At 54.0% G+C, this 27,818-nt stretch overlaps 1 protein-coding gene across 2 annotated transcripts in view; it reads left to right on the top strand.

Moving 5' to 3' along the window:
* znrf3 (zinc and ring finger 3) overlaps window positions 1–27,818 on the top strand; it is a 250,490-nt gene that overhangs the window by 117,864 nt on the left and 104,808 nt on the right. For both annotated transcript variants that reach the window (XM_043715903.2, XM_043715904.2), the window contains exon 2: window positions 6,957–7,082. In XM_043715903.2, coding sequence (XP_043571838.2) covers window positions 6,957–7,082 — 126 coding nt within the window. The remainder of the gene's footprint in view (window positions 1–6,956; window positions 7,083–27,818) is intronic.

Below are 27,818 nucleotides of genomic sequence, written 5' to 3' on the forward strand. Positions count from 1 at the left end.
TGCATGCTTGTGCTAAATCTTTTTAAGGTGTGTCCAATTAGCCCCCTGGTCTTCCCACAAACGTTTGCAAATATTGCAGCAGGTAACTTACCTCCTGTCTGCCCAAAGCCTATCTACTATCTACAAGCTGCAAGTCCAGTGCGACTAAACATTCTCCCTTTGTTGGGGTAGATGCAGCTGCAGTGGAGAAACTTTATCATTTGATTGACACCCCATCTACCACCTTCAACATTCACTGCCTTCACCACCAGCAGACTGTAGCATTAGTGTATATCAATGGCAGGATGCAGTGCAATAACTCTCAAAAGTTCATCCAAACCTATGACTACCATCACCGAGATAGTCAAGGGCAACAAATACAAGGGAACACTACTACATAAGTAATGCCATTCACCATCCTGAATTGGAACTATATTGCTGTTCCTTCATTCTTGCTGAATTAAAATCATGGAACACTCTAGCACTATGGGTGATCCTACACCTATGGGGTGGCACAGAGGCTCAATCATTGGCACTGCTGCCTCACAGTGCCAGGGACCCAGGTTTGATTCCAGCCTTGGGTGACTGTGCAAACTCCACTCAGATATTCTCCCTGTGTCTGCATGGATTTTCTCTGAGTGCTCCTGTTTCTCCCTACAATCCAAAGATGTGCAGGTTAGGTGGATTAGCCAAGGGAAATGCAGAATTATAGGTGGGGGGGCTATGTCTGGGTGGGATGCTCTTTGGAGGGTCAGTGTGGACTCAGTGGGCCGAATAGCCTGCTTTTGCACAGTAGGGATTCTAAATTCTGCAGCAGTTCAAGAAGGCAGCTCACTTCCCTCTCTAAGGATGATTGGGAGTGGGTAACAAATGCTGACATAACCATTGTTCCCTACATCCTATGAATGAATATAAAGACACACCTTTTCTCCTGTAGATCTGATTTTCTAATGAAAGTAATTTAGGCATTGTTTAAATGTCAACAGTTTGTTTCTATTACAGCTTAAAATTAATGCCTGTTACGTTATTTGTTAGAAGTCATTTGAGTGAGTAATTAGGAAAATATGGAATGGGCATGGCTCGAGTCTATACAGAAATTCCGAGATTCACTCATTGCAATGTCCTCACTGGCCACAGGAGTTCGCAGTGTGATATCATGACTAGTGGAAAAACTCAAGTCAAACAAGCAACTTCTGGAATGTGTGAAAAGCTTCATCTTGAAGTTAACATTCTTCACATGGTCATCAAATCCTCCCTCTCCTGAACTTTCATGGAATAGTTGCCACGCAGAAGAAGGCCATTTGGCCCCATTGTCTCTCTACTGGCTCTCTGCAAGTTCAACTCGCCAAGTCCCATTCCCAGACACATGCTCAAGCCATGGATAAGCTGCATTTGGCACAAAATTCCTGGGTACGGTGCTTATGGATGTTTGATTAACTGTAACAGAGGAAATAATAGCGCGCTCTCCTGGTTCACAGCTCAGGACTGAGGGGAGGGTGTGTGAAGTGGAGGAAATTTTCATTTTTGCTGACGAGAGCATGGCAGACCTGGAGTAGACCTTTAAGTCAGCAGTGGCTCCTCAGCATCTCAAGCCTTTGAGACTCATCAGGAACAACTCCCAGATTGTTTTAGCCTGTGATTTGCCACAAATCCATTCGAACAGATATGGATGTTTATTCTCAACCGGAAGAACAATCGCATTTTTAAAACTGCTTTTACCTGAACCAATTTGAAAGGCACTTGTGCAATTTGTGGTTTTTAAAGATTTGTTTGTGCAACAAAGTATTGGATTGAAGACTTTCAGGACTGTGCCATAAGTGTGATGTCTTAGGAGAGGCTTTAATTTGTGTAATTAAGCAGGGTCACATGAGAGGAGGTAGTTCCATACCTTCTTTCAATAAAGAAGACAGCTTTCATTCATATAGCCCAGCCCTGAAGAAGGGTTACAACCCGAAACATCAACTTCTCCACCTCCTGATGCTGCCTGGCCTGCTGTGTTCTTCCAGCCTCCTGCCTGGTCTATTTTGCATACATATAGTAGCCTTCATGACCACAAGCTGTCCCAAAGCTCTTTGCAGCCAATCAAGTGCTTTTGAAGTGCAATCACTGTTAAAATGCAGGAGATAGGTCAGGTTTCAGAGGATATGAACACAAGCTATTCAGCCTAACCATTCCATTCTACCCTTAATGCTCTACCTGAACCGAATGCAGTCAGCTATTTGTGCACAACAATCTTCCACAAGTAGCATTGCAATAATGACCAGCCCAGATAATTTGTTTCGGTGATGTTGATTGACTTGAGTGGAGGGGGGGAACAAATTGACCAGGACACTGAGCAGAATTCCCTTATTTGAAATAGCGATAGGGGCAGTCATAACCACCAGGTACTCCCAACATCAAGGTTTAAGGCAAACCTGAATCATTGTCAAAGACATTTTTGAGGGAGCCCATTAGGACAGGTTTAATAAGTGAGACTGTTGACCATTGCTGTAATCGAAGCAGCACACACAAACCCTGCTTTGTGACCAAAGCCAAGCGTTATTAGAGGTGGCCGCAGTATTGTTACATTCTGCGGTTAAGTAGACAGTATCCCCTTTGTCTGACTTCATAAGCCATATTTAATAACTATCAGAAAATCATTCGTCCTTTCATGTACTGTAGTGCATGCCTGTGTTGTCAACAAATTCCATGAAGTTTACCACAAAGATAAACATAATTACAGCAGCCAAAAGAAGGCAGCATTCTTTTTGTTACTGTGCTCCAACCGGTTTCCATGTGGTGTGCTAAGATTTTTTTTTTGTCTTCAGACAATGTGCAGTAATGTTACTAGCCCTTCAGCCCAGTGTAGTGGTGAAATGGTCACTGCTGACTTCTGTGAAGTATAGGCCTGCAGCTCAGTGTTGAGTTTTGCCTTTCTAAGGCGGGCTCTTGAGTCTGCACTGGGAATGGTTATCATGAAGTGCTGAAGGTTACAAAAGTCTGTCCTTGGCAGTGATAGCAGTGATAACAGTTTGAGATGATGATTAAGTATCTTGTAGAAGTATAGGAACATAGCAACAGCAGTAGGCCATTCAGCCCCTCGAGCCTGCTCCACCATTCTAGCTCCTGCATGATCATCTAACTCAATTCCCACACTAACCTTTGATGTCATTAATAACTAGAAATCTATTGATCTCTGTCAGAAAGTTACTGTATGCCAGATCTCCCACAGCCTTTTCTGGTAGAGAATTCAAAAGATTCACTCTGAGTGACGAAACTAAGGGCAGCATGATGGCTCAGTGGTTAGCACTGCTGCCTCATGGTGCCAGGACCCTGGGCTCATTTCCACCCTCGGGTGACTGTGTGGAGTTTGCATGTTCTCCCCATGTCTGTGTGGGTTTCCTCTGGGTGCTTCGGTTTGCTCCCACAGTCCAAAGATATGTGTGGTTAGGTGCCCAGGGATATGCAGGCTAGGTGGGTTAGCCATGTGAAATGCAGGGTTACAGGGATAGAGTAGGGAATTGAGTCTGGATGGCAGGGTCGTTGTGGACTGGATGGATCAAGGGGCCTGCTTACAGACTTAGCGATTCTGTGGAACTCTTCATCTCAGTCGTAAACGGTTATTCTGAGACTTTGTCCCCCGGTTCTAGATGCCAGTGCCTCAGGAAACCTCCTTTCTGCATCTGGTCTGTCCTTCCTTTCAAATAAATTGTAGGTTTGCATGAAATTGGCATTTAAACTTCCATACTAGTGGAGAATATGGACCCAGTCTCTGTAATCTCTCCTGATAGGACAGTCCCACCATTGCAGGAATCAGTCTGATGAACCTCCACTGCATTATTTCATTGGTAAGTATATCTTTCCTGAGGTAAGGGGACCAGAACTTCAGTACTTCAGGGGCAGGCTCAACATGTATCTTTTCTGCTGTAGGTAAATGCTCTTGTTGTTAAGGATAACGTGCCATTTGCCTTCGGCATTGCTTGTTGTGCCTGCATGCCGGTGACTTAAAACAAAGACAAGTCAGTACCTTGCACTGTGTTAAAGTTAATTACTAAATACCAGTGAGATTTTGCTTTTATCCCCTTCTGCATGATTGAGATGCAGCAAAGACTTGCAATCATATAGCACTTTCTACAACCTCAGGACTCTGCAAGGTACTTGACAGCCAGTGAAATTGTTTTTTGCAGTGCATTTGCTATCGGCATGTAGAAAAAGAGGGAGCTACTTTGCACACCTCAAGCTCCTATAAACAACATGATGATGTATCTGTTCTGGTAATGTTCACTGAGGGAAAACTACTTGAATGGACATTGAGGCAGGCATCCTGTCTAAGTAGTATTGTGAGATCTTTTATATCCCTAGAGTGTTGGAGGAGCCCTGTTTGAATGCCCAACTTGATGCCTTTGGCAGTGTAGCATTTCCTACTATGATGCCAGCCTTGGCGATTAGTATTTCCGTTTCTAGAGTGGGGTTTGAATCCATTAAACCTTCTGACACAAAGGATGAGAGTGATACTAACCAAGCCAAGGGCTGAATCACTGTTAATGCATGTGTATGCATGACGAGACCATGTGTGTATGTTCTTTATCTGTATCAATAATGGATGAGGTTACTGTTTGTTGAAAAATGATGGCTTGCTTATCCGGGCTGAATGTAAAATATAGAGAGAGAGGTCCTTCGCCTCTCCTTTGCTGAGGGTGTTGTGGGGTTGGTTGGCTGGCCAGCTGGTTTGTGATGCAGAATGGCACCAATGCTATCGGTTCCATTCTTATATGGGCTGAGGTTGCCTCTCATCTGAGGCATGGTTAACTGCCAGGTTAAGGTCATCACCAGTTGTTTCTCTCTATCTCACTAAGTAAGCAGCAAGAATGATGGATGTTTTATCCTGGAAGATATTTGTCACTCTGGACTTTTGAGCAGAGGTTCTGCTGGAACCTTGGGGATTGTCTGAGCCAGTTATGCCCGGTCCCATCCCTCAACCACTGAGCACTATTGTTAATGAAAGCTCCCCTGCTGGATTAGTTCATAAAAGTGCTGGTCCAAATTATACCCCAAGGTTCAGATTGTGATAACTCTCAATAACTCTGGTGGAAATTGGGGTTTGGGATGGGGGAAAATAGCTTGGCTTCCAACTCTGACTGCTGCACCAGCAGTGAACCCTGGTGGAAATGATTCACCTGTAAAGGTTGGCGATTAAGGCAGGATTATTTGCTTTCACACTTTGTTCAGGCTTACAAATGATGAATGATTAACCAAAGACTTGTAATTATGAAACTGTATGTCAGTGATAAATAGGATCTCCAAAAGGAGGAGGGAGGGGAAAACCAGTGTGGAATGATTGGAGAGGAGGTGTGGTCCTGAGAAATTATATTCGTTTTCAACAAATTGTCACTAGATCTTAAAAGGTGAGATATCTTCACAATAATGTCCTGAGGAATAATGCCCTTATTGTCCAGCTAATTAAATTTTTGTGGTATTCGATTATCTTTGGACAGATTGTCCATCTCATGAGCACATCTATAAGCAACCTTGGGGGAAGGTATGGCAGTTGGGTGTATTGAGGGGCAGGTAGGAGGAGAGAAGAGCAATGATGTGCACTCTGGCATGCTCTTAATTAATTAGTTTTTTTTTTGGAAGGTAAACGGGATGAGGTAGCCTTTTCCTGTAACAAAATTATTTTTTTTTAAATCTTTGTCATTTGACCTTGGACAGTGTGTCATTTGCATTGATGAACATAATACCTTTGGGCTTGACTAAAACATTACACCATCTGACCAAATGTTTTGATGATTATTTTTATCCACTGATAGGAATTGGTTGCAGGTACAGATTGATCTCCTCTTGTCTTGCTATGTACTACCCTTTTCTCCAAACACCAACATTTTAACCCATGGTTTTCTCACGAATCCCATTTTCAAAGGCTTTGTTTGGATTTGGTTTGCAGTTATGAGGTGACTTGATCCTTCCAAAATATTTGAAATGAAAGCAAGTTGAAGTATTGGTTAACAGGAGCAGAGGTGGAGAGCAGAGGAGATGGACAATGTTCCAGTTCTCCCTCTGAACAACCATTTGTCGTGGGCCCAGTCAGCTTTTTGGAATAGTAGCTGCCCCGATTTATTGGGGTAGACCATCAGGGTGTAAAATACATTCACATTACCAACCATAAAATGTTCTTAGCTTTGCCCACTGCCAAACGAAGTGAATTGGCAGCTACTGAGTCGAATACCACTTTGGGGAGGCGAAAACAAAAATTGCTGGAAAAGCTCAGCAGATCTGGCAGCACCTGTGGAGAGACGTCAGCGTTAACGTTTCGGGTCGAGTGACACTTGCTCAGAATATTGAGAGGTGGACTGTGAACGATCCGTTGCAATGAATGATAGTGATATTAAATGAAGGGAGTGTCTGTGAATGTCATTGGAACAATGGGCAATAGCAGGAGTGGACACGACAATCTTTTGAGCCTCCCATTCAATGAGAGGATAGTTTGGCCTGAACTCCATTTTCCTGACTGTAATCCATAGCCCTTGAAACCCCGATCGTTCAAGAATTTTCTCTCGCTTCGTCTTGAATAATTTCCGGTTTTCACGGTTTTTTGGGACAGAGAATCCACAGCCTAGTGAGGGAATATATTTCTCCTGTCTAAAGTAAGCAACCCTTCCAAACTTTCAATAAAATAAAACATTACATAACCATAGGATAGAGAGAGAAAAAACAGGTTTTTACAAGGACCCGGAAGCCTTGAGTTCAGAATGCTGTGGAATCTGGCAAAAGCTGCCCAGTACTGTTATCCCATTCCTGATGAAGAGCCTACGCTCGAAACGTCAACTCTTCTGCTCCTCTGATGCTGCCTGACCGGCTGCACTTTTCCAGTGCTACACTCTTCAACAGTTTAGTCTGCTCATAATGCTCAAATAATGTTACAAAACTTGTTCAGAAAACAAATTAAGTGAACATAATCTTGCAGCAAATTAACCTCCTGTTGATTATGACTCTTCCAGATGCACCCGTTGGGACTATGCAACAACAATGATGAGGAGGACCTATATGAATACGGATGGGTAGGAGTTGTGAAGCTGGAGCAACCAGAACTGGATCCCAAACCCTGTCTCACTGTGCTGGGCAAGGTAAGGCAGGGAAACACTGGGTGAAGCCTGAGTGTGCAAGCCTGACTTGCATTGACTTCCTGTGCTGAAATTTCCATGGATCTCCAAACTAAAAGAATAAACGATGGCTATTGCTCTAACTTAAAGTTTTAACCCAATGATTCACTAGCTTTTGGGTGCTGTTTATACATTTACCGGGATATTTGCTTGACAACTCTCTAGGACTGGTCTGGAGTCTCTCAGAATTGAAGATTTAAAAAGAAATTACACGTTTTTTTCTGCCATTGTTTATTCGCTATAAATATATGGAATCTGGGATGAGAGGTTGCTGGGGCCATAAGGACCGTTGAAGGGAAAGGTCATGTGATGAAACTCCAGGAATTAATATCCTGAAGTTGGGATACCCATCTTTGAATATATATCTGTTAGACAGATACATTGTCCATTCTGCCATTTTAATCACGTTTCTTACATCTTAGAAATGAAAGGTGTGACACGTGGCTGGTAAATTCTCCTCGTAAAGCTTTCTGTTATCAGCAGTGGTGTTAGTTCAGTTAGCTGGATGGCTGGTTTGTGGTGCAGAGTGAGGTCAACATGGGTTCAATTCCCACACTAGCTGAGGCTACCATGAAGGACTCTCCTTCTCAAACTCGCCTCTCGCCTGAGTCGTGGTGACCCTCAGGGTCGACTCCTCGGATGCTGCCTGACCTGCTGTGCTTTTCCAGCGCCACACTGTCGACTTAAACCATCACCAGTCATCTCACTGTCTAATGAGAGCGCAACGTTATGGTCCAATAAGTTTATGGCAGCTTTATCTAAAGATAGATCACAGAGTAAAGCCCTGGGAGAGCTCTACATTCAATTTCTCTGCTTTCTCCCCATATCTTTTATGCCTCTTTTTGTTCTAGCCTTCAGTTTTTTTTTTGCCCTCCTTATTTTTCCTAGATGGCGGAAACCCTGGGGGTGAGATTCACAAGTGCAAATACTTTCACAAAAGAGAGGATAAAACTCTTAACAGTGAGGAAGTGTTATTGATGATGAAACCATTTTGAGAGAATGAGGCGATGGAAGGAGAGAAAAAAGATCCTGCCACAGCTGTTCTATTCAAAGTGATTTCCTTATGTCGGCCATCTTGGAAATGGCAGGGGGCCGTCAACAACATCAGAGCTACCAAGTTGGGCCAAATGACCTGTTTTTGTTCAGCAAATTTTGGATACCACAAATTTTCACACCAACTTTTTATTTACTCACCCCATCTTGTTCCTTTCACACACCTTTTATTTTTTGTGGCCTGACTATCATCCTTGTATTCTCAGGGGTGCCAGTATACCCATATATAAAAGTTGCTTAGAAAACAGGCGGTAGCAGTCAACTGGCAGACAGCTAGTGCTACTCGTACAGGTACATGCAAAAAAGAATACAGTGCTGAACCTGGGACCAAAGCACTTACCATCAGCGATAAGAAAGATGCTAAAAGACAAGATAGAAAGTAATGATGTCTCGATTTCAAAAGGCTAAGTCATGTGTAACTAACTGATAGAATTCTTTGGAGTGATAACAAAAATCATAGACAAGGGTAAGAGCAGATCGCAAATACTTGGATTCTCCAAAGGACTCCAATAATGAGTCCAGACTGCAGAGTCCTGCCAAAATTTGGGTATGTGAACAAATGTTTATTAAATTGACTAAAAACAGAATAGGGTCAAGGGTAATTATTTATTATTCACTGTCAAAAGGAACATTCAAGAACTGGGACCATTACAATTCATAATTTCCATTTTGGATTTGGACTTAAGATACCAATAAGTCAATGTAAAAGAACAAAAATGACACCAAGCTAGGGGGGAAGCAATTGAGCACAAGGTATGTGTGAGAGCATAGAATTAGCATCGACTTGTTCGGCTGAATGGCTTGTTCTTGTATTAAAAACAGAAGATGCAGAAAACCTGGCAGCATCTGGGCACACAGGAACAGTTTTAACATGTCAGGTCAGCTGACGTTCACCACAACTCCTGCGCCTATGCTTGATGTAATCCTATTCTCTCTCCCGCAATACTTCTCAATCACTTGCACACTTCTTCATGCATTTGATTCTCGCTCTCTGTCACGCTCTCTCTCTTACTCTCTCTCACTCGCGCACTCTCTCTCACACTCGCGCTCTCTCTCTCACACTCGCGCGCGCGCTCTCTCTCTCACACTCGCGCGCGCTCTCTCTCTCACTCGCGCGCGTGCTTTCTCTCTCACTCGCGCGCGTGCTTTCTCTCTCACACTCGCGCGCGCGTGCTTTCTCTCTCACACTCGCGCGCGCGTGCTTTCTCTCTCACACTCGCGCGCGCGCGCGCTTTCTCTCTCACACTCGCGCGCGCGCGCTCTCTCTCTCTCTCACACTCACATGCGCTCTCTCTCTCTCACACTCACATGCGCTCTCTCTCTCACACTCACATGCGCGCTCTCTCTCACACTCGCGAGCGCGCTCTCTCTCTCACTCGCGCGCTCTCTCTCTCACACTCACATGCGCGCTCTCTCTCTCTCACACTCATGCGCGCTCTCTCTCACACTCGCGAGCGCGCTCTCTCTCTCACACTCTCGGCGCTCTCTCTCTCACACTCGCGCCGCTCTCTCTCTCACACTCGCGCGTGCGCTCTCTCTCTCACACTCGCGCGTGCGTTCTCTCTCTCACACTCGCGCGTGCGCTCTCTCTCTCACACTCGCGCGCGCGCGCTCTCTCTCACACTCGCGCGCGCGCGCTCTCTCTCACACTCGCGCGCGCGCGCTCTCTCTCACACTCGCGCGCGCGCGCTCTCTCTCGCGCGCGCTCTCTCTCACACGCGCGCTCTCTCTCTCACACTCGCGTGCGCGCGCTCTCTCTCTCACACTCGCGCGCTCTCACTCTCGAGCATTCTCTCTCTCTGGCACGCGCGCGATCTCTCTCACTCTCGCACGCTCTCTCTCTCGCACGCGCGCTCTCTCACTCTTGCGCGCGGTCTTTCTCACTCTCACGCGTGCTCTCTCACTCTCTCTCGCGCTCACTCTCGCGCGCGCTCTCTCTCTCTCTCGCACGCACGCGCTCTCTCTCAATTGCATGCGCGCGCTCTCTCGCACGCGCGTGCTCTCTCTCGCACGCGCGCGCTCTCTCTCGCACGCGCGCGCTCTCTCTCGCACGCGCGCGCTCTCTCTCGCACGCGCGCGCTCTCTCTCGCACGCGCGCGCTCTCTCTCGCACGCGCGCGCTCTCTCTCTCTCGCACGCGCGCGCTCTCTCTCTCGCGCACGCGCGCGCTCTCTCTCTCGCGCACGCGCGCGCTCTCTCTCTCTCTCGCACGCGCGTGCTCTCTCTCTCTCGCACGCGCGCGCACTCTCTCTCACGCACGCGCGCGCTCTCTCTCACTCTCGCGCGCTCTCTCTCACTCTCGCGCGCTCTCTCTCACTCTCGCGCCCTCTCTCTCACTCTCGCGCCCTCTCTCTCACTCGCGCGCCCTCTCTCTCACTCGCGCGCCCTCTCTCTCACTCGCGCGCCCTCTCTCTCACTCGCGCGCCCTCTCTCTCACTCGCGCGCCCTCTCTCTCACTCGCGCGCCCTCTCTCTCACTCGCGCGCCCTCTCTCTCACTCGCGCGCCCTCTCTCTCACTCGCGCGCCCTCTCTCTCACTCGCGCGCGCGCTCTCTCACTCGCGCGCAATCTCTCTCACTCGCGCGCAATCTCTCTCACTCGCGCGCAATCTCTCTCACTCGCGCGTAATCTCTCTCACTCGCGCGCAATCTCTCTCACTCGCGCGCAATCTCTCTCACTCGCGCGTAATCTCTCTCACTCGCGCGTTCTCTCTCTCACTCGCGCGCTCTCTCTCTCACTCGCGCGCTCTCTCTCTCACTCGCGCGCGCTCTCTCTCACTCGCGCGCGCTCTCTCTCACTCGCGCGCGCTCTCTCTCACTCGCGCGCGCTCTCTCTCACTCGCGCGCGCTCTCTCTCACTCGCGCGCGCTCTCTCACTCGCGCGCGCTCTCTCTCACTCGCGCGCGCTCTCTCTCACTCGCGCGCGCTCTCTCTCACTCGCGCGCGCTCTCTCTCACTCGCGCGCGCTCTCTCTCACTCGCGCGCGCTCTCTCTCACTCGCGCGCGCTCTCTCTCACTCGCGCGCGCTCTCTCTCACTCGCGCGCGCGCTCTCTCACTCGCGCGCGCTCTCTCTCACTCGCGCGCGCTCACTCTCACTCGCGCGCTCTCTCTCTGTCTTGCGCGCGCTCTCTCACTCTTGCGAGCTCTCTCTCTCTCACTCTTGCGCGCTCTCTCTCACTCTTGCGCGCTCCCTCTCTCTCACTCTTGCGCGCTCCCTCTCTCTCACTCTTGCGCGCTCTCTCTCTCAGTCTTGCGCGCTCTCTCTCTCAGTCTTGCGCGCTCTCTCTCTCAGTCTTGCGCGCGCGCTCTCTCAGTCTTGCGCGCGCGCTCTCTCAGTCTTGCGCGCGCGCTCTCTCAGTCTTGCGCGCGCGCTCGCTCAGTCTTGCGCGCGCGCTCTCTCAGTCTTGCGCGCGCGCTCGCTCAGTCTTGCGCGCGCGCTCGCTCAGTCTTGCGCGCGCGCTCGCTCAGTCTTGCGCGCGCGCACTCTCTCTCGCACGCGCGCTCTCTCTCTCTCGCTCTCACTCTCGCGTGCTCTCGCTCACGCGCGTGCTCTCCCTCTCGCACGCGTGCTCTCTCTCTCTCGCTCTTGCTCACGCGCGTGCTCTCCCTCTTGTACGCGTGCTCTCCCTCTTGTACGCGTGCTCTCCCTCTTGTACGCGCGCTCTCCCTCTCGCACGCGCGCTCTCTCTCTCGCACGCGCGCGCTCTCTCTCGCACGCGCGCTCTCTCTCTCTCTCGCACGCGCGCGCTCTCTCTCTCGCGCACGCGCGCGCTCTCTCTCTCGCGCACGCGCGCGCTCTCTCTCTCTCTCGCACGCGCGTGCTCTCTCTCTCTCGCACGCGCGCGCACTCTCTCTCACGCACGCGCGCGCTCTCTCTCACTCTCGCGCGCTCTCTCTCACTCTCGCGCCCTCTCTCTCACTCTCGCGCCCTCTCTCTCACTCTCGCGCCCTCTCTCTCACTCGCGCGCCCTCTCTCTCACTCGCGCGCCCTCTCTCTCACTCGCGCGCCCTCTCTCTCACTCGCGCGCCCTCTCTCTCACTCGCGCGCCCTCTCTCTCACTCGCGCGCCCTCTCTCTCACTCGCGCGCCCTCTCTCTCACTCGCGCGCGCGCTCTCTCACTCGCGCGCAATCTCTCTCACTCGCGCGCAATCTCTCTCACTCGCGCGTAATCTCTCTCACTCGCGCGCAATCTCTCTCACTCGCGCGCAATCTCTCTCACTCGCGCGTAATCTCTCTCACTCGCGCGTTCTCTCTCTCACTCGCGCGCTCTCTCTCTCACTCGCGCGCGCTCTCTCTCACTCGCGCGCGCTCTCTCTCACTCGCGCGCGCTCTCTCTCACTCGCGCGCGCTCTCTCTCACTCGCGCGCGCTCTCTCTCACTCGCGCGCGCTCTCTCTCACTCGCGCGCTCTCTCTCACTCGCGCGCGCTCTCTCTCACTCGCGCGCGCTCTCTCTCACTCGCGCGCGCTCTCTCTCACTCGCGCGCGCTCTCTCTCACTCGCGCGCGCTCTCTCTCACTCGCGCGCGCTCTCTCTCACTCGCGCGCGCTCTCTCTCTCACTCGCGCGCGCTCTCTCTCACTCGCGCGCGCGCTCTCTCACTCGCGCGCGCGCTCTCTCACTCGCGCGCGCTCTCTCTCACTCGCGCGCGCTCACTCTCACTCGCGCGCTCTCTCTCTGTCTTGCGCGCGCTCTCTCACTCTTGCGAGCTCTCTCTCTCTCACTCTTGCGCGCTCTCTCTCACTCTTGCGCGCTCCCTCTCTCTCACTCTTGCGCGCTCCCTCTCTCTCACTCTTGCGCGCTCTCTCTCTCAGTCTTGCGCGCTCTCTCTCTCAGTCTTGCGCGCTCTCTCTCTCAGTCTTGCGCGCGCGCTCTCTCAGTCTTGCGCGCGCGCTCTCTCAGTCTTGCGCGCGCGCTCGCTCAGTCTTGCGCGCGCGCTCGCTCAGTCTTGCGCGCGCGCTCGCTCAGTCTTGCGCGCGCGCTCGCTCAGTCTTGCGCGCGCGCTCGCTCAGTCTTGCGCGCGCGCACTCTCTCTCGCACGCGCGCTCTCTCTCTCTCGCTCTCACTCTCGCGTGCTCTCGCTCACGCGCGTGCTCTCCCTCTCGCACGCGTGCTCTCTCTCTCTCGCTCTTGCTCACGCGCGTGCTCTCCCTCTTGTACGCGTGCTCTCCCTCTTGTACGCGTGCTCTCCCTCTTGTACGCGCGCTCTCCCTCTCGCACGCGCGCTCTCTCTCTCGCACGCGCGCGCTCTCTCTCGCACGCGCGCTCTCTCTCTCTCTCGCACGCGCGCGCTCTCTCTCTCGCGCACGCGCGCGCTCTCTCTCTCGCGCACGCGCGCGCTCTCTCTCTCTCTCGCACGCGCGTGCTCTCTCTCTCTCGCACGCGCGCGCACTCTCTCTCACGCACGCGCGCGCTCTCTCTCACTCTCGCGCGCTCTCTCTCACTCTCGCGCCCTCTCTCTCACTCTCGCGCCCTCTCTCTCACTCTCGCGCCCTCTCTCTCACTCTCGCGCCCTCTCTCTCACTCGCGCGCCCTCTCTCTCACTCGCGCGCCCTCTCTCTCACTCGCGCGCCCTCTCTCTCACTCGCGCGCCCTCTCTCTCACTCGCGCGCCCTCTCTCTCACTCGCGCGCCCTCTCTCTCACTCGCGCGCCCTCTCTCTCACTCGCGCGCGCGCTCTCTCACTCGCGCGCAATCTCTCTCACTCGCGCGCAATCTCTCTCACTCGCGCGTAATCTCTCTCACTCGCGCGCAATCTCTCTCACTCGCGCGCAATCTCTCTCACTCGCGCGTAATCTCTCTCACTCGCGCGTTCTCTCTCTCACTCGCGCGCTCTCTCTCTCACTCGCGCGCGCTCTCTCTCACTCGCGCGCGCTCTCTCTCACTCGCGCGCGCTCTCTCTCACTCGCGCGCGCTCTCTCTCACTCGCGCGCGCTCTCTCTCACTCGCGCGCGCTCTCTCTCACTCGCGCGCGCTCTCTCTCACTCGCGCGCGCTCTCTCACTCGCGCGCGCTCTCTCTCACTCGCGCGCGCTCTCTCTCACTCGCGCGCGCTCTCTCTCACTCGCGCGCGCTCTCTCTCACTCGCGCGCGCTCTCTCTCACTCGCGCGCGCTCTCTCTCACTCGCGCGCGCTCTCTCTCACTCGCGCGCGCTCTCTCTCACTCGCGCGCGCTCTCTCTCACTCGCGCGCGCTCTCTCTCACTCGCGCGCTCTCTCTCTGTCTTGCGCGCGCTCTCTCACTCTTGCGAGCTCTCTCTCTCTCACTCTTGCGCGCTCTCTCTCACTCTTGCGCGCTCCCTCTCTCTCACTCTTGCGCGCTCCCTCTCTCTCACTCTTGCGCGCTCTCTCTCTCAGTCTTGCGCGCTCTCTCTCTCAGTCTTGCGCGCTCTCTCTCTCAGTCTTGCGCGCTCTCTCTCTCAGTCTTGCGCGCGCGCTCTCTCAGTCTTGCGCGCGCGCTCTCTCAGTCTTGCGCGCGCGCTCTCTCAGTCTTGCGCGCGCGCTCGCTCAGTCTTGCGCGCGCGCTCTCTCAGTCTTGCGCGCGCGCTCTCTCAGTCTTGCGCGCGCGCTCGCTCAGTCTTGCGCGCGCGCTCGCTCAGTCTTGCGCGCGCGCTCGCTCAGTCTTGCGCGCGCGCTCGCTCAGTCTTGCGCGCGCGCTCGCTCAGTCTTGCGCGCGCGCACTCTCTCTCGCACGCGCGCTCTCTCTCTCTCGCTCTCACTCTCGCGTGCTCTCGCTCACGCGCGTGCTCTCCCTCTCGCACGCGTGCTCTCTCTCTCTCGCTCTTGCTCACGCGCGTGCTCTCCCTCTTGTACGCGTGCTCTCCCTCTTGTACGCGCGCTCTCCCTCTCGCACGCGCGCTCTCCCTCTCGCACGCGCGCTCTCCCTCTCGCACGCGCGCTCTCCCTCTCGCACGCGCGCTCTCCCTCTCGCACGCGCGTTCTCTCTCTCGCACGCGCGTTCTCTCTCTCGCACGCGCGCTCTCCCTCTCGCACGCGCGCTCTCCCTCCCGCACGCGCGCTCTCCCTCCCGCACGCGCGTTCTCTCTCTCGCACGCGCGCTCTCTCTCTCGCACGCGCGCTCTCTCTCTCACGCGCTCTCTCTCACGCGCTCTCTCTCACGCGCTCTCTCTCACGCACGCTGTCTCACGCGCGCTCTCGCTCGCTCTCTCTCTCTCTCTCTCTCTCTCTCTCTCTCTCTCTCTCTCTCTCTCTCTCCCTCCCTCCCTCCCTCCCTCCCTCCCTCCCTCCCTCTCCCTCGCTCGCTCGCGCGCGCTCTCTCTCTCTCTCGCACGCGTGGTCTCTCTCTCTCTCGCTCTCTCTCTCTCGTTCTCATGCACGCTCTCTGTCTTGCGTACTCGCTCTTTCTCTCTCTCTCACTCTTGCGTGCTCTCGCTCGCACACGGTCTCTCTCTCTCTCTTGCTCGCTCGTGCGCGCTCTCTTGCGCTTGCTCTCTCTCTCGTGCCCGCTCTCTCTCTTTCACTCTCTTGCGTGCACTCTCTCTCTCAGTCTCTCACACGAGCTCTCTCTCCCACTCTCACACGCGCTCTCTCTCTCTTGCGCGCACTCACTCTCTCTCTCTTGCGCGCACTCACTCTCTCACTTTTGCGTGCGCTCTCTCTCGCGCGCTCGCTCGCTCTCTCACGCTCTCTCTCTCACGCTCTCTCGTGCGCGCTCTCTCACTCTCGAGTGCTCTCTCTCACTCTCGCGTGCTCTCTCTCACTCTCGCGTGCTCTCTCTCACTCTCGCGTGCTCTCTCTCACTCTCGCGTGCTCTCTCTCTCACTCTCGCGTGCTCTCTCTCTCACTCTCGCGTGCTCTCTCTCTCACTCTCTCGCGTGCTCTCTCTCACTCTCTCGCGTGCTCTCTCTCACTCTCTCGCGTGCTCTCTCTCGCGCGCGCTCTCTCTCACTCTCGCGCGCGCGCTCTCTCTCACTCTCGCGCGCGCGCTCTCTCTCACTCTCGCGCGCGCGCTCTCTCTCACTCTCGCGCGCGCGCTCTCTCTCACTCTCGCGCGCGCGCTCTCTCTCACTCTCGCGCGCGCGCTCTCTCTCACTCTCGCGCGCGCGCTCTCTCTCACTCTCGCGCGCGCGCTCTCTCTCTCTCTCACTCTCGCGCGCGCTCTCTCTCTCTCTCTCACTCTCGCGCGCGCTCTCTCTCTCTCTCTCACTCTCGCGCTCTCTCTCTCTCACTCTCACTCTCGCGCTCTCTCTCTCTCACTCTTGCGCGCTCTCTCTCTGTCTTGCGCGCTCTCTCTCTGTCTTGCGCGCTCTCTCTCTGTCTTGCGCGCGCTCTCTCAGTCTTGCGCGCTCCCTCTCTCTCACTCTTGCGCGCTCTCTCTCTCACTCTTGCGCGCTCCCTCTCTCTCACTCTTGCGCGCCCTCTCTCTGTCTTGCGCGCGCCCTCTCTCTGTCTTGCGCGCGCCCTCTCTCTGTCTTGCGCGCGCCCTCTCTCTGTCTTGCGCGCGCCCTCTCTCTGTCTTGCGCGCGCCCTCTCTCTGTCTTGCGCGCGCCCTCTCTCTGTCTTGCGCGCGCCCTCTCTCTGTCTTGCGCGCGCGCTCTCTCAGTCTTGCGCGCGCGCTCTCTCTCTCGCACGCGCGCTCTCTCTCTCGCTCTCACTCTCGCGTGCTCTCGCTCACGCGCGTGCTCTCCCTCTCGCACGCGTGCTCTCTCTCTCTCTCTCTCGCTCTTGCTCACGCGCGTGCTCTCCCTCTCGCACGCGCGCTCTCCCTCTCGCACGCGCGCTCTCCCTCTCGCACGCGCGCTCTCCCTCTCGCACGCGCGCTCTCCCTCTCGCACGCGCGCTCTCCCTCTCGCACGCGCGCTCTCCCTCTCGCACGCGCGCTCGCTCTCTCTCTCTCTCGCTCTCACTCTCGCGTGCTCTCACTCACGCGCGCTCGCTCCCTCTCGCACGCGCGCTCTCCCTCTCGCACGCGCGCTCTCCCTCTCGCATGCGCGCTCTCCCTCTCGCATGCGCGCTCTCCCTCTCGCATGCGCGCTCTCCCTCTCGCACGCGCGCTCTCCCTCTCGCACGCGCGCTCTCTCTCTCGCACGTGCGCGCTCTCTCTCGCACGCGCGCTCTCTCTCTCACGCGCTCTCTCTCACGCGCTCTCTCTCACGCGCTCTCTCTCACGCGCTCTCTCTCACGCGCTCTCTCTCACGCGCTCTCTCTCACGCGCTCTCTCACGCGCTCTCTCTCACGCGCTCTCTCGCTCGCTCGCTCTCTCTCTCTCTCTCTCTCCCTCCCTCCCTCCCTCTCCCTCGCTCGCGCGCGCTCTCTCTCTCTCTCCACGCGTGGTCTCTCTCTCTCTCTCGCTCTCTCTCTCTCGTTCTCATGCACGCTCTCTGTCTTGCGTACTCGCTCTTTCTCTCTCTCTCACTCTTGCGTGCTCTCGCTCGCACACGGTCTCTCTCTCTCTCTTGCTCGCTCGTGCGCGCTCTCTTGCGCTTGCTCTCTCTCTCGTGCCCGCTCTCTCTCTTTCACTCACTTGCGTGCACTCTCTCTCTCTCAGTCTCTCACACGAGCTCTCTTTCCCACTCTCACACGCGCTCTCTCTCTCTTGCGCGCACTCGCTCTCTCTCTCTTGCGCGCACTCGCTCTCTCACTTTTGCGTGCGCTCTCTCTCTCACGCTCGCTCGCTCTCTCACGCTCTCTCGTGCGCGCTCTCTCACTCTCGCGTGCTCTCTCTCACTCTCGCGTGCTCTCTCTCACTCTCGCGTGCTCTCTCTCACTCTCGCGTGCTCTCTCTCTCACTCTCTCGCGTGCTCTCTCTCACTCTCTCGCGTGCTCTCTCTCGCGTGCTCTCTCTCTCACTCTCGCGCGCGCTCTCTCTCACTCTCGCGCGCGCTCTCTCTCACTCTCGCGCGCGCTCTCTCTCACTCTCGCGCACGCTCTCTCTCACTCTCGCGCGCGCTCTCTCACTCTCGCGCGCGCTCTCTCTCACTCTCGCGCGCACTCTCTCTCTCTCGCGCGCACTCTCTCTCTCTCTCTCGCGCGCACTCTCTCTCTCTCTCTCTCGCGCGCACTCTCTCTCTCTCTCTCTCTCTCTCTCTCTCACATGCGCTCGCTCTCTCTCACTCTCGCGTGCTCTCTCTCACTCTCGCGTGCTCTCTCTCACTCTCTCGCGTGCTCTCTCTCTCACTCTCTCGCGTGCTCTCTCTCTCACTCTCTCGCGTGCTCTCTCTCACTCTCGCGCGTGCTCTCTCTCACTCTCGCGCGCGCTCTCTCTCACTCTCGCGCTCTCTCTCTCTCACTCTCGCGCGCGCTCTCTCTCTCACTCTCGCGCGCGCGCTCTCTCTCTCTCACTCTCGCGCGCGCTCTCTCTCTCACTCTCGCGCGCGCGCTCTCTCTCTCTCTCTCACTCTCGCGCGCGCGCTCTCTCTCTCTCTCTCACTCTCGCGTGCGCGCTCTCTCTCTCACCCTCGCGCGCTGTCTCTCTCACTCTCGCGCGCTCTCTCACTCTCGCACATGCTCTCTCTCTCACTCTCGCGCGCTCTATCTCACTCTCCGCGCTCTCTCTCACTCTCACGTGCTCTCTCTCACTCTCGCGCGCTCTCTCTCACTCTCGCGCGCTCTCTCTCTCTATTGCGCGCGGGGGCTCTCTCTCTCTCTCTCTCTCTCGCGCGCTCTTTCTCTCGCTCTCGCACGTGCTTTCTCTCGCTCTCGCATGCGCTTTCTCTCGCACTCGCTCTGAACTCTCGCGCGCGCTCTCTCTCTCTCACTCTCGCACGCGCGCTCTCTCTCACTCTCGTGCGCGCTCTCTCTCACTCTCGTGCACGCGCTCTCTCACTCTCGTGCGCGATCTCTCTCACTCTCGTGCGCGCGCTCTCTCACTCTCGTGCGCGCTCTCTCTCACTCTCGTACGCGCTCTCTCTCACTCTCGTGCGCGCGCTCTCTCACTCTCGTGCGCGCGCTCTCTCACTCTCGTGCATGCGCTCTCTCACTCTCGTGCGTGCGCACTCTCACTCTCGTGCGCGCTCTCTCACTCTCGTGCGCGCTCTCTCACTCTCGTGCGCGCTCTCTCACTCTCGTGCGCGCGCTCTCTCAATCTCGCGCGCATTCTCACTCTCGCGCGCTCTCTCTCACTCTAGCATGCTCTCACTCTCGCACACGCTCACTCACTCTTTTGCACGCGCTCTCTCTCTGACTCTCGCGCGCACTCTCTCTCTCTCTCTCTCTCTCTCACATGCGCTCTCTCTCTCTCTCTCACTCTCGCGTGCGCGCTCTCTCTCTCACCCTCGCGCGCTGTCTCTCACTCTCGCACATGCTCTCATTCTTACTCTCTCGCGCACACTCTCTCTCGCATGCTCTCTCTCTCACTCTCGCGCGCTCTATCTCACTCTCGCGCGCTCTCTCTCACTCTCGCGCGCTCTCTCTCACTCTCGCGCGCTCTCTCTCACTCTCGCGCGCTCTCTCTCACTCTCGCGCGCTCTCTCTCACTCTCGCGCGCTCTCTCTCACTCTCGTACGCTCTCTCTCTCTTGCGCGCGGGGGCTCTCTCTCTCTCTCTCTCGCGCGCTCTTTCTCTCGCTCTCGCACGTGCTTTCTCTCGCTCTCGCCAGCGCTTTCTCTCGCACTCGCTCTCTCGCTCGCACGCAGTCTCTCTCTCTCTCTCGCACGCGTGGTCTCTCTCTCTCTCTCTCTCGCGCGCGCGCTCTCTCTCGTTCTCATGCGCGCTCTCTGTCTTGCGTACTCGCTCTTTCTCTCTCTCTCTCTCACTCTTGCGTGCTCTCGCTCGCACACGGTCTCTCTCTCTCTCTTGCTCGCTCGTGCGCGCTCTCTTGCACTCGCTCTCTCTCTCGTGCCCTCTCTCTCTCTTTCACTCTCTTGCGTGCACTCTCTCTCTCAGTCTCTCACACGAGCTCTCTCTCCCACTCTCGCGCGCTCTCTCTCTCTTGCGCGCACTCGCTCTCTCTCATTTTTGCGTGCGCTCTCTCTCTCTCACGCTCGCTCTCTCTCACGCGCTCTCTCTCTCGTGCGCGCTCTTTGTCACTCTCGCGTGTTCTCTCTCACTCTCGCGTGTTCTCTCTCACTCTCGCGTGCTCTCTCTCACTCTCGCGTGCTCTCTCTCACTCTCGCGTGCTCTCTCTCACTCTCGCGTGCTCTCTCTCACTCTCGCGTGCTCTCTCTCACTCTCGCGTGCTCTCTCTCACTCTCGCGCGCTCTCTCTCTCTCTCACTCTCGCGCGCGCTCTCTCTCTCTCACTCTCGCGCGCGCGCTCTCTCTCTCTCACTCTCGCGCGCGCGCTCTCTCTCTCTCTCTCTCTCTCACTCTCGCGCGTGCACTCTCTCTCTCTCTCTCTCTCCCGCGCGCACTCTCTCTCTCTCACTCTCGCGCGCGTGCTCTCTCTCACACTCGTGCGGTCTCTCTCACTCTCGTGCGCTCTCTCTCTCTCTCTCTCACTCTCGCGCGCACGCGCTCTCTCTCACTCTCGCGCGCGTGCTCTCTCTCACTCTCGCGCGCGTGCTCTCTCTCACTCTCGCGCGCTCTCTCTCTCACTCTTGTGCGCGCTCTCTCTCACTCTCGTGCGCGCGCTCTCTCACTCTCGTGCGCACGCTCACTCTCGTGCGCGCTCTCTCACTCTCGTGCGCGCTCTCTCACTCTCGTGCGCGCTCTCTCACTCTCGTGCGCGTGCTCTCACTCTCGCGCGCGCTCTCTCACTCTCGCGCGCTCTCTCTCACTCTCGTGCGCGCGATCTCTCACTCTCGTGCGCGCGATCTCTCACTCTCGTGCGCGCGATCTCTCACTCTCGTGCGCGCGATCTCTCACTCTCGTGCGCACGCTCTCTCACGCTCGTGCGCACGCTCTCTCACTCTCGTGCGCACGCTCACTCTCGTGCGCGCTCTCTCACTCATGCACGCGCTCTCACTCTCGTGCGCGCTCTCTCACTCTCGTGCGCGCGCTCTCACTCTCGCGCGCGCTCTCTCACTCTCGCGCGCGCTCTCTCACTCTCGCGCGCGCTCTCTCACTCTCGCGCGCACTCTCTCACTCTCGCGCGCGCTCTCTCACTCTCGCGCGCGCTCTCTCACTCTCGCGCGCGATCTCTCACTCTCGCGCGCGCTCTCACACTCTCGCGTGCTCTCACTCTCGCACACGCTCACTCTTTTGCACGCACACTCTCTCTGACTCTCGCACGCACTCTCTCTCTCTCACATGCGCACTCTCTCTCACCCTCGCGCGCTGTCTCTCACTCTCGCGCACTCTCTCACTCTCGCGCACTCTCTCACTCTCGCGCACTCTCTCACTCTCGCGCACTCTCTCACTCTCGCGCGCGCTCTCTCACTCTCGCGCGCGCTCTCTCACTCTCGCGTGCTCTCACTCTCGCACACACTCACTCTTTTGCACGCACACTCTCTCTGACTCTGGCACGCACTCTCTCTCACCCTCGCGCGCTGTCTCTCACCCTCGCGCGCTGTCTCTCACTCTCGCGCACTCTCTCACTCTCGCGCGCGCTCTCTCACTCTCGCGCGCGCTCTCTCACTCTCGCGCGCGCTCTCTCACTCTCGCGCGCGCTCTCTCACTCTCGCGCGCGCTCTCTCACTCTCGCGCGCGCTCTCTCACTCTCGCGCGCGCTCTCTCACTCTCGCACACGCTCTCTCACTCTCGCACACGCTCACTCTCGCACACGCTCACTCTTTTGCACGCACACTCTCTCTGACTCTCGCACGCACTCTCTCTCTCTCACATGCGCACTCTCTCTCACCCTCGCGCGCTGTCTCTCACTCTCGCGCACTCTCTCACTCTCGCGCACTCTCTCACTCTCGCGCGCGCTCTCTCACTCTCGCGCGCGCTCTCTCACTCTCGCGCGCGCTCTCTCACTCTCGCGCGCGCTCTCTCACTCTCGCGCGCGCGCTCTCACTCTCGCGCGCGCGCTCTCACTCTCGCGCGCGCGCTCTCACTCTCGCGCGCGCGCTCTCACTCTCGCGCGCGCGCTCTCACTCTCGCGCGCGCTCTCTCACTCTCGCGCGCGCTCTCTCACTCTCGCGCGCTCTCTCTCACTCTTGCGCGCTCTCTCTCATTCTAGCGTGCTCTCACTCTCGCACACGCTCACTCTTTTGCACGCACTCTCTCTCTGACTCTCGCACGCACTCTCTCTCTCTCACACATGCGCACTCTCTCTCTCTCACCCTCGCGCGCTGTCTCTCACTCTCGCGCACTCTCTCACTCTCGCGCGTGCTCTCTCTCTTACTCTCTCTCGCACGCATGCTCTCTCTCTCTCGCGCTCTCTCGCGCTCTCTCTCGCTCGCTCTCTCGCTCGCGCGCGCTCTCTCACGCTCTTGCGTGCTCTCGCTCGCGCGCGCTCTCTCTCTCTCTCGCTCGCACACTCTCTCTCTCTCTCGCACGCGTGGTCTCTCTCTCTCTCTCGCTCTCGCGCGCGCTCTCTCGTTCTCATGCGCGCTCTCTGTCTTGCGTACTCGCTCTTTCTCTCTCTCTCACTCTTGCGTGCTCTCGCTCGCACACAGTCTCTTTCTCTCGCTCGCTCGTGCGCGCTCCCTTGCGCTCACTCTCTCTCTCGTGCCCGCTCTCTCTCTTTCACTCGCGTGCACTCTCTCTCTCAGTCTCTCACACGAGCTCTCTCTCCCACTCTCACGTGCGCTCTCTCTCTCTTGCGCGCACTCGCTCTCTCTCACTTTCGCGTGCGCTCTCTCTCTCTCACGCTCGCTCTCTCTCATGCGCTCTCTCTCTCTCGTGCGCGCTCTCTCTCACTCTCGCGTGCTCTCTCTCACTCTCGCGTGCTCTCTCTCACTCTCGCGTGCTCTCTCTCACTATCGCGTGCTCTCTCTCACTCTCGCGTGCTCTCTCATTCTCTCGCGTGCTCTCTCTCTCATTCTCTCGCGTGCTCTCTCTCTCATTCTCTCGCGTGCTCTCTCTCTCATTCTCTCGCGCGCGCGCTCTCTCTCTCACTCTCTCGCTCCCTCTCACTCTCGCGCTCCCTCTCACTCTCGCGCGCTCTCTCGCTCTCACGCGCTCTTTCGCTCTCGCGCGCGCTTTCTCTCGCACTCGCTCTCTCGTGCACTCGCTCTCTCTCTCTCACTCTTGTGTGCACTCGCTCTCTTGCTCGTGCACAGTCTCTCTCTCTCTTGCTCGCTCGTGCATGCTCTCTTGTGCTTGCTCTCTCTCGTGCGCGCTCTCTCTCACTCTCTCGCGTGCGCTCTCTCTTTCACTCTCTCGCGTGCGCTCTCTCTCCCACTCTCGCGTGCTCTCGCTCTCACTCTCGCGTGCGCTCTCTCTCACGCTTGCTCTCTGATGCTCGCTCTCTCGTGCACGCTCTCTCTCACTCTCGCGCGCGCTCTCTCTCACTCTCGCGCGCGCTCTCACTCGTGCTCTCCCATTCCCACGAGTGCTCACACTCTCCTGCGTGCTCGCTCTCTCGCGCGCGCTCTCACACTCACACATTCTCTCATTCTTCTGCTCTCTTTCTCACTCACTCACTCTCTCGCTGTCCCTCACACACTTTCACACGCACTCTGTCTGCCTCTGACTTGCTCGCTGACTCGCTCTCTGTCGCTCTGTCTCTCTCTGTCTCTGTCTGCCTCTCTGAACTCTATCAGTAAGGCCATCTTATATTTTTATCTGGCGACTTTCTAAGTACTTGCATTTTACTTTTCAGCTGTGTAGAAATGTTGGTTCAAACGTGCCTGAGGAACCTGCCATCAAGTTTATGTTTCATGCAATGGAATTGTGCTTTTATGAATAGAAAATGTCTTCCAAGTGGATTGAATATTGCTTCAAGATTACTTCTTGTTTTGAAAGTTGGAAAAACAGCTGTCAAAGAATTAAGTATTTAAATGTACTTTTGTGCATTGTGGAAATGTACTCTTCATGTCTCTAACCTCAATAAATGCTGAGCGCCTAACAGGCCAGTCCAGAGGAATTTGTATGCAGATCATGTAGAGAGGGTAGAATGGGTCGGAATTAAAACCATGTTGATTGTCTATTACACAGAGCTTGGTAACATTCAGATTCAATTAAAGTGCAGCCCCAATTCAACTGTACTCTGTAAACTGACAGACTTCAAAGAGGCCTAATCCCTGCATTTCAATTTGTTTGAACTTCAACAAAATACATTCAAGGAGACAGTGTTCCATTCTGTCTTCTGTTTGGGCCTTGGTCTTTCAGTAAACGTACACAGATTCCCTGAACATACGCTCAGTGTTCCCCCTCAAAGTGTGAAGGTGCAGCCACATCCATTGATTGTAAGTGCCTTGATAATGTGCAAATCCCAGATATGCTCTACCCTTGTCAAAGTCTTGTCAGGCCAGTGTAAGTAGTGGTGTGGTCCCCTCAACACCTCAAAGCATTGTAAAGTGTGATGTGAAAATGCTTCAGACCAGATTGACAGGCAAGGATCCCTGTGTGTTGACATTAGATGGGCTCAGGGTTGAGGGGTGTTCTGATGGTATCTGTAGTCAGATTGCCTGTAACCATGTGAGCCTTGGTGATTTGGATGAGGTGTTGGACGTTTGGAGCAGATACTGAAGCGAGAGTCAATGTTTTCATCGAGTGGGGCGCAAACAGTGTCCAGGAAAGAGAGAGAAAAGAAAACACCATCTGTCACAACTACAGGGGCACTTCCAAGTGTACCAAAGCCAGCAAAGTACATTTGAAGTCGGGTCAATGTTAGAACCCAGCAAGATGGTACAGACCTGTTCGTTGAGTGATAAATATTGACAAGGGAGAATTTGTAAGAGCAAAAGAACACAAACGATTGGAGCAAGAGTAAGCCATTCTGCCCATCAAGTCCCCTCCTGCATTGACACCGGGCTTCAACTCCAATTTCCTGTCCAATCCCCATATTCCTTGATTTTCTGTGGGAGCAGAAATCTGCCAGATCCAGTCTTAACTGTACTCAGCATGTCTGCTGGCCTGGTAATCCAAAACACCAGCCTGTTTTTCTGGGGATGTGGTTTTGAATCCCACCATGGCATATGGTAACATTTCAATTCCATAAAAAAAAGACTGCAATTAAAAGCTAGTCTACTGGTGTCTATGCAGCCATTGTCCATTATTTGTACCAACCCGTCAGGTTCACTAATATAGTGTTTGGAAAGAAATTACCTGTCTGGCCTAGATGTAACTCCAGGCACACAGCAATAGCCCTTAACAGCTGTCGAGGATAAGTGATGAATTTTATTTTGTGTTCATTTGCTGGGTCAGTATTTATTGCCCATCCCTCATTGCCCAGAGTTGGCCACATTACCATGGGTTTGGAGTCACATATAGGCCAGGTGTGAGTGGCAGATTTCCTTCCCTGATGGACAGTAATGAGCCAGATGGTTTTTTTCCAATGATCGGCAATAGTGCCGCAGTCATTCTTAAACACTCGATTTGAATTCAAAGTTCCAATCATCTGCTGTGCTGGGATTTGAACCTGGGTCTCCAGCTGAGTTTCTGGATTAATAGTCCAGCAATAATACCACTAGGCCATTGCCTCCCCTTAATATTGTGAGATGAAAAATGTTTGTTTTTTATATATGTCTATTGCACATCTCAATGTTATTACACCATAGAATAAGGCTATTTGGCCCATCATGCCTGCACTGCTTCTATTATCCAGGCCTAACTAATAAATCTAAATGTGGTTGCTAGGATTCTTTGTCTATGCCTAATCTCAGTCTTTATGGATTTGTACGGACAATGCATGCAAGAAAATTGGTGTCAAACCAATGATATGGAGGGGAATTTGAGGAACTTGCAAGTCCCCTATTCAGAAAGCATATTTCACCATTCAGTAATCTGGCAACTTCCATTTGCTAAGGTTGGATAGCACAATAAAGTCTATTCCAACATCTGTCTTTGCGTATCAAGCAGAGCTCATTGTATCAATACAATATCAAAGGTGTCAATCATTACTTAGCTTTTCCCTGTTCCAAAGCACACTCTATATATAGTTTAAGAGAAGAAAAATAATGATATAAGTAGTAGGCCAGTCTTCTTGTTAAAGGTGGAAATCATTTTCTTTGAAACTCTTGTCACAATGCAGACAAATCAGGCCAATCAAGCCCATTCTGAAGTCGTTGGCATCATTTTGCAGGTGGCTATTTATAAAAAACATATGGATTCTGTTTCTGGGAAGTAGCCTGATGAGTAGGTTTAGATAGTTTGTTTACATTAGAAACAGTCCTCAGTTCTGTCTGCAGATGACTTGACGGAGATAGCAGTAACAGGTGTACTTAATCCTTTTGTAAGATGTTCATCTGCTGTTTTACTCAGGGAATTAAACTATTTAAAAACCACCCAGTTCAGCAGAGATACTCATTGGCAAATGTGGAAATATTATAAACGTTTGTCCCTTAATGTCATCCGAAGTAATTTCTGGGCTACAAATGTGGTATTCCACATGGATGATATGTAGTGATAGTAGTGATGGTCAGATACTGTCAATGGTCTGGCTCAGGCTTTTGGTCTCCAGATCCTTGTGTGTCTGTCTTAAGAAGTCCAAAAGATGTAGATGTTACAAGGAATTGCAGGACTTCTATCCTTATAAATAGCCCTTCTATTCCCCAGCCTACAAGTCTCATTTTTGCAAAATATTGAGGGCATGGGGGCCTGTAAATCCTGCAGGTTATCTGATTGAGCTGGGATAACATTGGCATATTGAAGTTAGATCTCATGACTAGTGTTGGAATTGTATAATGTGAGGTTGGCCTGTGCAGCCTTTGGTCCATTTTCGTTCCTGTAAAAACGTTTCCGCTTGCATGAAGATTCATGACCGGCAAAGGCGGTTCATTGGTGGAGTGGGGTTGGGGACATTGAAGGTTTGGAGGAAGGGGATCCAAAGGAGGACAGAGAGTGAGGGGCAGAGGCAAAGAGGAGTAACATGGGAATAACCTCACACCCTGGCTGTGCTGAGAGCAGTCAGGTAATATCTGAAGGCTGGTGTCAGAATTGTCCATACATGGGTCTATACCAAGATTTTGCCTGGCATGGTCCTTCGCAGGACTGTGGGTTCACCTGCAATATTTCAATTACTCACACTGAGAATTCTTCACAATACACTGGGATGGAAGGCCAGCTTTAGCCTCCTGGTGGGACCATGCCCGACAGATATGCCAACACAATACCAGGCACTATTGTGAACTTTCAAAATAAGGTGAATGTAAAAACGTGACCATGTTCTTGTACAATCAAGAAAACATCCCTGACTTCTCTGTAACCATCAGTGCAGGTCAATCATGAGCAACTGGGTACATTTAGCTCTCTGGATAAAATGAAACCAAAGTTCAGTGAAACACTTGTAAGTCAAATTACAATGTGAAAAATACCCATGTGTGCTCTCAATAGTGTTCTGTTATTCAAAAGATATGGACAAGATAATTTTGACCATTGTAGCCCACTGCTACCAATTGCTTTATCATCTGACAGCAAAGTTCACTATATCCCTTGCCAGTCCTGCCTGCACTTTAAATTTAAATTGGAATCATGTTGGAATTGGCAAAAAAGCAATTGTAATGTTGCCCACTTCCTCGGATACCATTGGGAATGGTGTGACACAATAAAATTCTGCCGTGTATATGTGTATAGTTCCTTACTTGGCTTTGCAATAAGTATGTTGGTGTTCCACAGTTATGAGCTGGTTTTCCCAACCTCCCAGTTAGTCAACCTTTACTGTGCCATAGCCCATGATAGAGCTTCAAGCTCTGCTGTCTTATGTACTG

The sequence above is a fragment of the Chiloscyllium plagiosum genome, unplaced genomic scaffold (assembly GCF_037043375.1).
Source record: "Chiloscyllium plagiosum isolate Xiang-an unplaced genomic scaffold, Cpla_swu_hap1 HiC_scaffold_24, whole genome shotgun sequence".
In the NCBI taxonomy this organism is placed as follows: domain Eukaryota; kingdom Metazoa; phylum Chordata; class Chondrichthyes; order Orectolobiformes; family Hemiscylliidae; genus Chiloscyllium; species Chiloscyllium plagiosum.